At 42.2% G+C, this 13,543-nt stretch overlaps 1 protein-coding gene across 3 annotated transcripts in view; it reads right to left on the bottom strand.

The window, feature by feature from the left end:
- Positions 1-13,543, bottom strand: part of cpne7 (copine VII) — a 136,401-nt gene that overhangs the window by 84,912 nt on the left and 37,946 nt on the right. For all 3 annotated transcript variants that reach the window (XM_062028259.1, XM_062028265.1, XM_062028276.1), the window contains exons 4-7: positions 13,348-13,422; positions 5,472-5,546; positions 2,192-2,275; positions 2,020-2,109 (exon numbers count right to left, since the gene is read on the bottom strand). In XM_062028259.1, coding sequence (XP_061884243.1) covers positions 2,020-2,109; positions 2,192-2,275; positions 5,472-5,546; positions 13,348-13,422 — 324 coding nt within the window. The remainder of the gene's footprint in view (positions 1-2,019; positions 2,110-2,191; positions 2,276-5,471; positions 5,547-13,347; positions 13,423-13,543) is intronic.

The raw sequence follows: 13,543 nt of genomic DNA on the forward strand, positions 1-13,543 counted from the left end.
AGTAAAAGTAATTCAATTTGTCATTTATATATATTTCCTATTGTTTTCCGCATGTAGAACTGTAATTATTCACTATCAAATGTGTTTTGTGTTAGGCTTGTAGCAAGATTTTTTTTTTCATATACTGTATATGAGACGTTAAATGGGTTGTACTTGTATAGCGCTTCTCTACCTTCAAAGTACTCAAAGAGCTTTGACACTATTTCCACATTCATCCATTCACACACACATTCACACACTGATGGCAGGAGCTGCCATGCAAGGCCCTAACCACAACCCATCAGGAGCTAGGGTGAAGTGTCTTGCTCAAGGACACAACGGACATGACGAGGTTGGTAGAAGGTGGGGATTGAACCAGGAACCCTCAGGTTGCTGGCACGGCCACTCTCCCAACGGCGCCACGCCGTCCCCTTTGATATATTGATATATATATATATATATGTATATATATATATATATATCGATATATATATATATATATATCGATATACAGTATCAATACCATATCTCCCATATATATATTTTAAAAAAACAACGCCATTAAAAAAAGACACCATCAGACAAAAATACTTTGGTGTCTGTGGTCTTCAAATCAGCTCTTACTGTAAGTCATTCATCAGCTTCAAAGATGGAACTGCTGGACAGAGAGGCTGTCGAATATATTTATTTTTGACAGAAAAACATTGATTGTCGCAAAGAAGATTATCATGTCTGACATATTGCACTGAATGCCTCCTTCTGACCAGTGCGGAGCCATTGGAGCGTATCTCTGCCAGTTTGCACGTACCTTCTAAACGTGTAAAACAGGGGTTGCAGAACAGTTATAGCATTGATAAACCACATTGCGAGTGCTAAGTGATTACATTTGAATCTCCTCCTACTACAATTGTGGTCATTCTAATAATCTGCATACATTTTGCATACATGAAGGCAAACACGCTGAATGTATTGCGCTCTTTATTTTGCTCATTTAAGACAGTGGTTCTCAACCTTTTTTCAGTGATGTACCCCCTGTGAACATTTTTTTAATTCAAGTACCCCCTAATCAGAGCAAAGCATTTTTGGTTGAAAAAAAGAGATAAAGAAGTAAAATACAGCACTATGTCATCAGTTTCTGATTTATTAAATTGTATAACAGCGCAAAATATTGCTCATTTGTTGTGGTCTTTCTTGAACTATTTGTAAAAATAACTAAAAACTTGTTGAAAAATAAACAAGTGATTCAATTATAAATAAAGATTTCTACACGTAGAAGTAATCATCAACTTAAAGTGCCCTCTTTGGGGATTGTAATAGAGATCCATCTGGATTCATTAACTTAATTCTAAACATTTCTTCACAAAAAAAGAAATCTTTAACATCAATATTTATGGAACATGTCCACTAAAAATCTAGCTGTCAACATTGAATATTGCATTGTTGCATTTCTTTTCACAGTTATTTTTGACAGACATTTAAAAAAAAATCTCACGTACCCCTTGGCATACCTTCAAGTACCCCCAGGGGTACGCGTACCCCCATTTGAGAACCACTGATTTAGGAGACAAAACCCAGCAGGCACAAAACATTGATACAATGTGTACTATACATACATGTCCTTTAAAACTGACTTTGAAACAATGTTGCAGAATAATTGTATTTGTAAATTGAGACAACGTTGATGTCTAACGTTGGATCCAAGTTGTTGGTTGGGAACTGACAAAATTTAAATTGTCAAATCAATGTCAGAACCCAACATTGATTAAACGTTGTCAAAAAGCATGTTGGTCTAACATTATGTTTGAGTTGCTCAACGTCAGGACCTAATTCAACAAGTTCTCAGCGTTGTAATTTATTGTGCTTGCTGGGAATCCTTAGTAGATCAGCTTTGCTTGCACTATCAGGTTTGCGTGTGTTATTTTACATGCACACCTTTAGTAGATCAGGCCAATAATGTTTGAGATTAAATACACATTTTTCAGTATTATTTTGTGCTTTCCTGCTCTTGTGGAAACAGTTTTTAAAAATGTATTCCTTTACCTTGAGCTTCCGTTCCTCATCACAGCTGCACAGGGATATAAGAGACACCTTGAAAGGCTCCCAAACAGGGTTCAGGTTGTTTTTAATCACCTGATTGATGAGGAAGACATCACATGAAGCAAAGCAATCATTGAGGGTGTCTGCGGATTAACCATAAAGATGATTCATTTACCTCCGTTCTGTGAACAAGCTGCTCCGTTTCATCATCATTGATACGATAGATTTCCAGAAAGGGGTCGGACTTGCTGAAAAGGTCCTGCAGGGGGGAAAATGAAAATTATTGTCTTTCTGTTCTTGAGGAAAACATGAAGCTAGACAGACAATATGACAAAGAATAGTAAATCTAATGTAACACTTGCCTGTTCCTCAAATGTTGTCAATTGTTCATTATACTTTACAATATATAGTTATGTCCGTTTTTCAGAGCTAGGCTGAAATGATGATGGGTTATTTCAGCACTTATTGCCACCACATTTCATAAGCTGACTTGTTGAGGCTGATTTATGGGCTCTGATTGCAGCAGCAGATGTAATTATGTCTTTGTACAAAGGTCGGAGAGAAAAAGCGGAAACATTCGCAGTGCCGCGAGGTGCCTCCTCATTTGGAGAAGTGATTCTAAAGGATGCTGGATGTCATTTTTGACACCTTAGCTTCCCCTTCATGATGTTGCCAGTTAATATACAAAGCCACCGATTACTTTATGCATTGTATTCCCTGAATTGCTCCTGCATTTGCGATTCCAAAATGGGAAACCTCCAAAGAGAATATATATATAAAAACAGTTTTGCTCTATTAACATGTAAACAGACTCAAATTAGGCTGTTACTCATTTGTGCTGGCTCTATGTTGAATACTTTTGTGTGGTTATGCTCTATATCAGTGGTTCTTAACCTTGTTGGAGGTACCGAACCCCACCAGTTTCATATGCGCATTCACCGAACCCTTCTTTAGTGAAAAAAATATATATAAAATTCTCAAATTCAAGACAAAGTTATATGTTTTTTTTACTGGTGCACAAAATGAACCGTGCATGAACATCACCTTCTTCAAAGAACAAAACCAACACAGTGCATGAACTCACAACAAATTACACACCTGCGAATCAGATGGAAAATTAGAGGGAACATTGTTTGGGGGTATCCATAATACAGCGATAGGGAGAAGTTTTTATTTACACGATGAGTCGGGTGTGTCTTGACCTCTGCGGCGGAGGCTCCGCCGAACCCCTGAGGCCGACTCACCGAACCCCTAGGGTTCGATCGAACCCAGGTTAAGAACCACTGCTCTATATGCTCTGCAGAAGGTCCATTTCTTTTGTCAGAGTTACACATCTTAGGAACAAATAGCCATGTTATACAAAACACAAATGTCCACTGCAGAGGACGCTGGTAGAGGTTGCAATGTACGTCGGTGTGTGTGTGTTGTGCATTTGTCGGGGGGGGGGGGGGGCTCTTGTCCTCTGATTGAGACAGTTAAGGCTGCATTTCCCGCCACATTTGCCTGATGTGTCTCCAGAGGTACAGGAGCACACAAGCAGCCGCAGCATCCTGCCTTTGCTGTCATGGCAACGGGCAGGCAGCGGCACCGGCAGCATGGACCGATCAGACAAGTGAAAATTTAATCTCCAGCTAATTACAACAGCAGAATGAATGATCAGCGGACATACGTCATTATGTGTAAAATGGGATATTTCATAATGGACTCTTCTGTGCAGCTACAACAACAGGTTGAGGTGATAATGATGACTCACACCTAATTAGCATCATCATCAGTCATCCTTTGAGGCCAAAAAAAATAGATTATTCTTCTTGGAAGTCAAATCAAGTTTATCATCTGAAAGGACAGGAGCTAAAACCTCATTTGTGTTTTTTTATTCAAAATATATCTGCTTTGCCCAGCACCTATACTTTGTGTACTTAGTTTTTTAGTCTGTTTTTTATCGTTTACATTGGCACTGATACCGTTGTGGCACTGGAGTATTTATACTAGTCCCACTCCCTAATGATTCAGCCACATGCAGGATTCTCACAAGAATGAGGCAAAAATACAACCTTACCAACTGTTTATTTCAAAATTGTGTTGTTGTTTAGGGGGTGAAGCCCGGAATAATAGAACTGTAATTTATTTCAGTGGGGAACATTGAGTACCAGTATTTTGGGTTGCAAGCTCCGTCACGGAACGAATTAAACTCATAAGCCGAGGTACCACTGTAGTTCCTATTTCGCTGACATTGAAAACATCATTTCATGTCTTATATTTGGGTCAAATACAAATGTTTTTTTTATATCCTCTTACCTAAATTGAAAAAAGCATATTGTTTATCAGTATTGGTAAGAAAAGCAACAATATCACAAATTTAGTAGAAACACTATCTTCCTATCTATATTTTTGTCAGTTCAGTACTTTTGTGTTAACTTTTAGTGTGTGTTGTCACAACCGCATTTATGCATTTTTTTAGGCTAATAGTACTTATTAGAAGATAGTCGGTTGATAAACTTTAGGATTGTAATGATGCTCACTCGGTAATAAGGGAACCAATTTGTGCAAAGAAATTAGTCCCTAAGATAATTACGCCACAGCAACTCGTCGTCTTTAATAGCAATGCATTTGAAGAAACGGCAAGATATAATATTGAAAATCAGCAAAAAGTACATTTAAATGAATGTAAAGATGACTTTGTCATCACTCGGTTACAAGGATGGAATCCTGTTATTGTTCAGTCTTAAGTGACTATTTGGGAAATAGAAGCGACTTATTGTTTGTTTCCACTCTGACATGCTCACTGCTTTTTTAAACAGAAATGTTTTTGTTTTTTTAAATAAATTCAGCAAGCCGATTATTTCAAACTCCAGCAGAAATTGCATTTTAGTATCAGAAGGATATATGAAGCAAATATCACAGGCGGGTGAGGATGCTCTCTCGGAGGATTGCTTATCAAGGAGCTCCATCATTGCCCTCATACATGTGTCAGCTCCCATTTTACTCTCACAGAGGCTGTAAATTGCAAAAGGGTAATTTCAAAAAAATATATAATTTAATGTACAATACGTAAGATTCCCCCCACCCCCACCACCCCCTTCCTGTACTGCTGGGGTGCTCAGAGCCAACCGGGTGCACTGGCGCTCCTCCTGAGAACACGAAGCACTTTCACAGCATCACAGGTAAATTGGATATAAGCTCCTGCTGCCTACTTGATTGAAATATGCCTTAGGCTAAAAAAAAAAATTTTGAAGTGCTGATAGGATGAAGAGCAGCTAAGGTCAGCAATAGCCATCCTTCCTCTGAGTCCATGTTGATACATTATGGTTACTATTATATTATATTAACACTTTAATGTGTCACACACACAGATAATGGAGTCAATGCATATTATATATAAGGGTTCTTCTATTACATCACATTATAGTGTGGGATATAAAACTTTTATGATCAAAAATGTGTACTCCACTCACCTTATCGTCAAGTTTCTTGGCACAGAAGGACAGTTCCACATAGCCATTGTTGCCGGAAATTTCCTCCGCGTGCACCTGACAGAAGATAAGGTTTTTTTCAATAAGGTTTCATACTTGAGACCCTCTGCCATTCATGGGAAGAAATGAGCCTGATCTCAGCTCATAAAGGTGTAAACTTTCATGTGATGCTACAAATCCTGCCTGAAAAATGTATTTGGGCACATGCCCACATTTTTAGCTGATTTTATAATCCTAAGAATCCTAAGATATGTGATTCCATTACATTATTCAAACGGTTTCATTTTTCTTAGAAAGTACTGCTATAAAGGTTGCACTTTGGGCGACTGCTAAATGAATCCTTTGATTAGACCTTTACATAAAAGCTGCTGCTGCTGGACATTTAAATAAAAATATGAAATAGCTCTGGAGGGCCAAGCCTTATGAATGTATCTGTCTTTTAAAAGGATGGATAATTTACACACGCACACACGGTAAATGAAAACACGCTGAATAGATCAATGCATAATAGCTCCTTCAATTCATATAATGGAGGCATCATTTGTGGTCCCCACAATGTAAGAAGTCCCCTTAACAAGACTGTGGAAAATGTTTTTACCAGAATTCACACGTTCTGCTGATCCTTAAGGAATATATATATATATATATATATATATATATATATATATATATATATATATATATATATATATATATATATATATATATATATATATATATATATACATCATGTGTGGAGTTTGCATGTTCTCCCCGTGACTGCGTGGGTTCCCTCCGGGTACTCCGGCTTCCTCCCACCTCCAAAGACATGCACCTGGGGATAGGTTGATTGGCAACACTAAATTGGCCCTAGTGTGTGAATGTGAGTGTGAATGTTGTCTGTCTATCTGTGTTGGCCCTGTGATGAGGTGGTGACTTGTCCAGGGTGTACCCCGCCTTCCGCCCAAATGCAGCTGAGATAGGCTCCAGCACCCCCCGCGACCCCAAAAGGGACAAGCAGTAGAAAATGGATGGATGGATGGATATATATATATTAGAGCATATTATGATGCATAGTCAATGCATACGTCAGTACAAAAATGAGTCAGGAAACTCTGCCTGGTGTGCTCGCTAGCAAATTTCCCTTCACACACCCTTCACTACACCCTGACTGGACTAGATAAAACTGTGACCAAGTTTTGAACAAATAAACGACTTGCATTCAAGTACAAATCTCAGGGCATTTAATCAATTGCAAATGGTTTGGTTTGTCTTAGAAGACGTTTCGCCGCTCATCCGAGGAGGCTTCATCAGTTCGTGCTCATCGACTTAGATTGGTCAGATCTAGTCTCGCGGCTGGTGCCAAAACCCCAAATATTTATACTCCAAAACCAGTTGTTTTTCTCACTATGATTTATCGAAACCATCCTTGGCCAGGCGCACCCTCCTGATTTTTGGAGTATAAATATTTGGGGTTTTGGCAACAGTTACTAGTATAGATCTGACCAATCTAAGTCTATGAGCACGAACTGATGAAGCCAACTCGGATGAGCAGCGCCATCTTCTAAGACAAACCAAACAGTCCATTTGCGATCGATTGAATGTCCTGAGATGACAATGACCTGGATGAATGAGAACATTCATAGACATTCAAGTACAAAAGTTTTATTTTTTAATTGGATGACATTCTGACAGTAAAATTGTATTTGTGTCCAAATATTAGGGTTTATTTAAGTTACTTTTAATTATGGAAGTGATAACCAGTGATAAATCAGGATTAATCCAAATTCCAAAATGGGGATTAATCTGATTAAAATAAATCATCATTTGACAGCACTAATATACAGTATATATATATATATATATATATATACATATATATATATATATATATATATATATATATATATATATATATATATATATATATATATATATATATATTTTTTTTTTTATATATATATATATATATATATGTATGTGTGGGGAAAAAATCACAAGACTATTTCATCTCTACAGGCCTGTTTCATGAGGGGTTTTCCTCAATCCTCAGGAGATTTTTAAATCTCCTGAGGATTGAGGAAAACCCCTCATGAAACAGGCCTGTAGAGATGAAATAGTCTTGTGATTTTTTCCCCACACATACATATTACGCTCTACCACGGTATCGAGCACTATTTTTTGGATAATCTAATTAAGACATATATATATATATATATATATATATATATATATATATATATATATATATATATATATATATATATATATATATATATATATATATATATATATATATATATATATATATATATATATATATATATATATATATATATATATATATATCCATCCATCCATCCATCTTCTTCCGCTTATCCGAGGTCGGGTCGCGGGGGCAGCAGCTTAAGCAGGGAAGCCCAGACTTCCCTCTCCCCAGCCACTTCGTCCAGCTCCTCCCGGGGGATCCCGAGGCGTTCCCAGGCCAGCCGGGAGACATAGTCTTCCCAACGTGTCCTGGGTCTTCCCCGTGGCCTCCTACCGGTCGGACGTGCCCTAAACACCTCCCTAGGGAGGCGTTCGGGTGGCATCCTGACCAGATGCCCGAACCACCTCATCTGGCTCCTCTCGATGTGGAGGAGCAGCGGCTTTACTTTGAGCTCCCCCCGGATGGCAGAGCTTCTCACCCTATCTCTAAGGGAGAGCCCCGCCACCCGGCGGAGGAAACTCATTTCGGCCGCTTGTACCCGTGATCTTGTCCTTTCGGTCATAACCCAAAGCTCATGACCATAGGTGAGGATGGGAACGTAGATCGACCGGTAAATTGAGAGCTTTGCCTTCCGGCTCAGCTCCTTCTTCACCACAACGGATCGATACAGCGTCCGCATTACTGAAGACGCCGCACCGATCCGCCTGTCGATCTCACGATCCACTCTTCCCTCACTCGTGAACAAGACTCCGAGGTACTTGAACTCCTTCACTTGGGGCAGGGTCTCTTCCGCAACTCGGAGATGGCACTCCACCCTTTTCCGGGCGAGAACCATGGATTCGGACTTGGAGGTGCTGATTCTCATCCCAGTCGCTTCACACTCAGCTGCGAACCGATCCAGCGAGAGCTGAATATCCTGGCCAGATGAAGCCATCAGGACCACATCATCTGCAAAAAGCAGAGACCTAATCCTGCAGCCACCAAACCAGATCCCCTCAACGCCTTGACTGCGCCTAGAAATTCTGTCCATAAAAGTTATGAACAGAATCGGTGACAAAGGGCAGCCTTGGCGGAGTCCAACCCTCACTGGAAATGTGTCCGACTTACTGCCGGCAATGCGGACCAAACTCTGGCACTGATCATACAGGGAGCGGACCGCCACAATCAGACAGTCCGATACCCCATACTCTCTGAGCACTCCCCACAGGACACAGTCGAATGCCTTCTCCAAGTCCACAAAACACATGTAGACTGGTTGGGCAAACTCCCATGCACCCTCAAGGACCCTGCCGAGAGTATAGAGCTGGTCCACAGTTCCACGACCAGGACGAAAACCACACTGTTCCTCTTGAATTCGAGGTTCGACTATCCGGCATAGCCTCCTCTCCAGCACACCTGAATAGACCTTACCGGGAAGGCTGAGGAGTGTGATCCCACGATAGTTAGAACACACCCTCCGGTTCCCCTTCTTAAAGAGAGGAACCACCACCCTGGTCTGCCAATCCAGAGGTACCGCCCCCGATGTCCACGCGATGCTGCAGAGTCTTGTCAACCAAGACAGCCCCACAGCATCCAGAGCCTTAAGGAACTCCGGGCGGATCTCATCCACCCCCGGGGCCTTGCCACCGAGGAGCTTTTTAACTACCTCAGCAACCTCAGCCCCAGAAATAGGACAGCCCACCACAGATTCCCCAGGCACTGCTTCCTCATAGGAAGACGTGTTGGTGGGATTGAGGAGGTCTTCGAAGTATTCCCTCCACCGATCCACAACATCCGCAGTCGAGGTCAGCAGAACACCATCCTCACCGTACACGGTGTTGATAGTGCACTGCTTCCCCTTCCTGAGGCGGCGGATGGTGGTCCAGAATCGCTTCGAAGCCGTCCGGAAGTCGTTTTCCATGGCTTCCCCGAACTCCTCCCATGTCCGAGTTTTTGCCTCCGCGACCGCCGAAGCCGCACACCGCTTGGCCTGTCGGTACCTGTCCGCTGCCTCAGGAGTCCTATGAGCCAAAAGAACCCGATAGGACTCCTTCTTCAGCTTGACGGCATCCCTCACTGCCGGTGTCCACCAATGGGTTCTAGGATTACCGCCACGACAGGCACCAACTACCTTGCGGCCACAGCTCCAATCAGCCGCCTCGACAATAGAGGTGCGGAACATGGTCCATTCGGACTCAATGTCCAGCACCTCCCTCGTGACATGTTCAAAGTTCTTCCGGAGGTGGGAATTGAAATTCTCTCTGACAGGAGACTCTGCCAGACGTTCCCAGCAAACCCTCACAATGCGTTTGGGCCTGCCAGGTCTGTCCGGCATCCTCCCCCACCATCGCAGCCAACTCACCACCAGGTGGTGATCGGTAGAAAGCTCCGCCCCTCTCTTCACCCGAGTGTCCAAAACATGAGGCCGCAAATCCGACGACACAACTACAAAGTCGATCATGGAACTGCGGCCTAGGGTGTCCTGGTGCCAAGTGCACATATGGACACCCTTATGTTTGAACATGGTGTTCGTTATGGACAATCTGTGACGGGCGCAAAAGTCCAATAACAAAACACCGCTCGGGTTCAGATCCGGGCAGCCATTCTTCTCAATCACGCCTCTCCAGGTTTCACTGTCGCAGCCAACATGAGCGTTGAAGTCCCCCAGTAGAACGAGGGAATCACCCGGGGGAGCACTCTCAAGTACCCCCTCGAGTGAATCCAAAAAGGGTGGGTACTCTGAGCTGCGGTTTAGGGCGTAAGCGCAAACCAAAGTCAGGACCCGTTCCCCCACCCGAAGGCGGAGGGAAGCTACCCTCTCGTCCACCGGGTTGAACTCCAACATGCAGGCTCTGAGTCGGGGGGCAACAAGAATTGCCACCCCAGCCCGTCGCCTCTCACTGCCGGCAACGCCAGAGTAGAAGAGAGTCCAGCCCCTCTCGAGAGAACTGGTTCCAGAGCCCTTGCTGTGCGTCGAAGTGAGTCCGACTATGTCTAGTCGGAACTTCTCCACCTCACGCACTAGCTCAGGCTCCTTCCCCCCCAGCGAGGTGACGTTCCACGTCCCAAGAGCTAGCTTCTGTAGCCGAGGATCGGACCGCCAAGTGCCCTGCCTTCGGCTGCCACCCAGCTCACATCGCACCCGACCTCTATGACCCCTGCTATGGGTGGTGAGCCCATTGGAGGGGGAACCCACGTTGCCTCTTTGGGCTGTGCCCGGCCGGGCCCCATGGGGACAGGCCCGGCCACCAGGCGCTCGCCATCGTGCCCCACCTCCGGGCCTGGCTCCAGATGGGGGCCCCGGTGACCCGCGTCCGGGCGAGGGAAATCTGGGTCCATAGTTTTTATTTCTCATTGAGGTCTTCGAGCTGCTCTTTGTCTGATCCCTCACCTAGGACCAGTTTGTCTTGGGAGACCCTACCAGGGGGCATAAAGCCCCCGGACAACGTAGATCCTAGGATAATTGGGACACGCAAACTCCTCTACCACGGTAAGGTGGCAGCTCAGAGAGGAGATATATATATATATATATATATATATATATATATATATATATATATATATATATATATATATATATATATATATATATATATATATATATATATATATATATATATATATATATATATCCACATATATTAGGGCTGTCAAAGTGAATCTGATAACGCGTTACCTATAAATTTCAATAACGGCACTAATTTTTTTAACGGGCAAATAATGCACGTCCATTTTGACCCTATGGCTGTGCCGTAGCGGGGGACCTTGGCTGCAGTTCACTTATTACTGACGAGCCACAAGCGAGCAGAAATGGAGAAAGGAAAGGCTACCTTATGGAAATATCAGGTTCAAAGCTATGGTAAGTTGTTCTCCCGACAAGAAAGGACTCGTTTTCGTCGTGAGAAGGGCGACGTTCCTGCAGCAAACACCTGCTGCGTGCGTCGTTGAGAGGTAGGTGGTGCTTCACTTCCGTGTTCAGATTACGGTTAAGGTGCAGTGATAAGATAACATTTAGATTGTTACTGTGACTGATTTAGTAAGTAAGATGACATAAAAGCTCAACAGAAATGAAAGGCGGTCTGCAGGATGTCGAAAGGAGACTTTCTTTATTGTTAACAGTCAATCCGACATCAAAATATGTCAAGACACTTTCTCAAACCAATCTAACGCTTCAAAATAAAAGCGCTACACTATACATCCGGTTTAACTACATTTACAAAATAAAAAATGTCTTACATTAAGATCCTGCTTCGTCATTAGGGATGGGTACTGGATCCTGTACTTTTTTGGCACCGACCGAAACCAGCCGGTAGTACTGGGCATGATTCACGTAAGATCCAGCGATGACATGTTTCGGTGCCTGGGTTGCACGTGACGTCACGTCTGTTTGAATTAGCACCTGCGAGTGGCGAGTATTTGCTAGCACCTAAGAGGAAAACAGGCGATTTCGAAGCGGACATGCTCTTAGTCATCTTGCAACTCATCAATGTTTCATGACAGGGGTCTGAACTATTGTGTAAATTATTTCATACCTTTGGTCGAGTCCTCAATTACAAAATTATTAGCAGGCTCAATATCCATCCATCCATTTTCTACCCGCTTGTCCCTTTTGGGGTCGCGGGGGATGCTGGAGCCTATCTCAGCTGCATTCGGGCGGAAGGCGGGGTACACCCTGGACAAGTCGCCACCTCATCACAGTATTACATTTTATAAATTAATAGAAAGTGTTACAACATTGCCATGCAGCAATATAAAGACCATTAACTGAGAAAACATGTAAGGTACATAATATCAGAAGCATTTATTCAGGTAGAAATATCACAGATTACAACTGGGATAGGCTCCAGCCCCCCGTTACCCCAAAAGGGACAAGCGGTACAAAATGGATGGATGGGTATTACCAAACATATTTGACAATGAAAGCATGATCATAATAATACACATTTTGTATTATTTATGCGTAAAACTGGTATCCAAACATGGAAGTGTAGCTCCTTCTCTGAATGCAAGTGCTCTTAAAGCAGGAATACAAATCCTGTATTTCTACAAAATACAAAATCTGGCAAGACCCCAATATATATCCGGCATATATATCCGGCAATTATTTTTTATTGTCATTAAATTGTGTTTGTCCTTTTTGAGTTAAGCTGTTTAAAAAAGCATAATGTTTAAAACACATTTCATTAAAGCAAATTAATTACACTTATTAATGATGAAAAATTATATATATCTGCGATTAATCACAATTAAATATTTTAATCGTTTGACAGCCCTAATATATAATATATGGCGAAGTTGGTAGAGTGGCCGTGCCAGCAATCGGAGGGTTGCTGGTTACTGGGGTTCAATCCCCACCTTCTACCATCCTAGTCACGTCCGTTGTGTCCTTGGGCAAGACACTTCACCCTTGCTCCTGATGGCTGCTGGTTAGCGCCTTACATGGCAGCTCCCGCCATCAGTGTGTGAATGTGTGTGTGAATGAGTGAATGTGGAAATACTGTCAAAGCACTTTGAGTACCTTGAAGGTAGAAAAGTGCTATACAAGTATAACCCATTTATCATTTATATATATATATATATATATATATATATATATATATATATATATATATATATATATATATATATTAGTACTGATATGTATTAGCATTCAATGCAAACATGGAGGTAAGTAAGTTTAGTAGAGCCTACCGTGATAGTGGACTTGCCAGCATATTTTCCATACTTGAGAAGTAGAGGCTTCACCATCCTCTTTTGGGCGACAATCTGTATTAAAGCACAGGAAGAAAATGACTGGTGGACTTCTAAAACAAACAAAGTCATCAAAGTGAGTAGAAGGATTAGATCAGGGTTGTCCAAAGTGTGGTCATTTGCTTTTGTAAAGTAT

This window comes from Entelurus aequoreus, linkage group LG02 (assembly GCF_033978785.1).
Source record: "Entelurus aequoreus isolate RoL-2023_Sb linkage group LG02, RoL_Eaeq_v1.1, whole genome shotgun sequence".
Taxonomy (NCBI): domain Eukaryota; kingdom Metazoa; phylum Chordata; class Actinopteri; order Syngnathiformes; family Syngnathidae; genus Entelurus; species Entelurus aequoreus.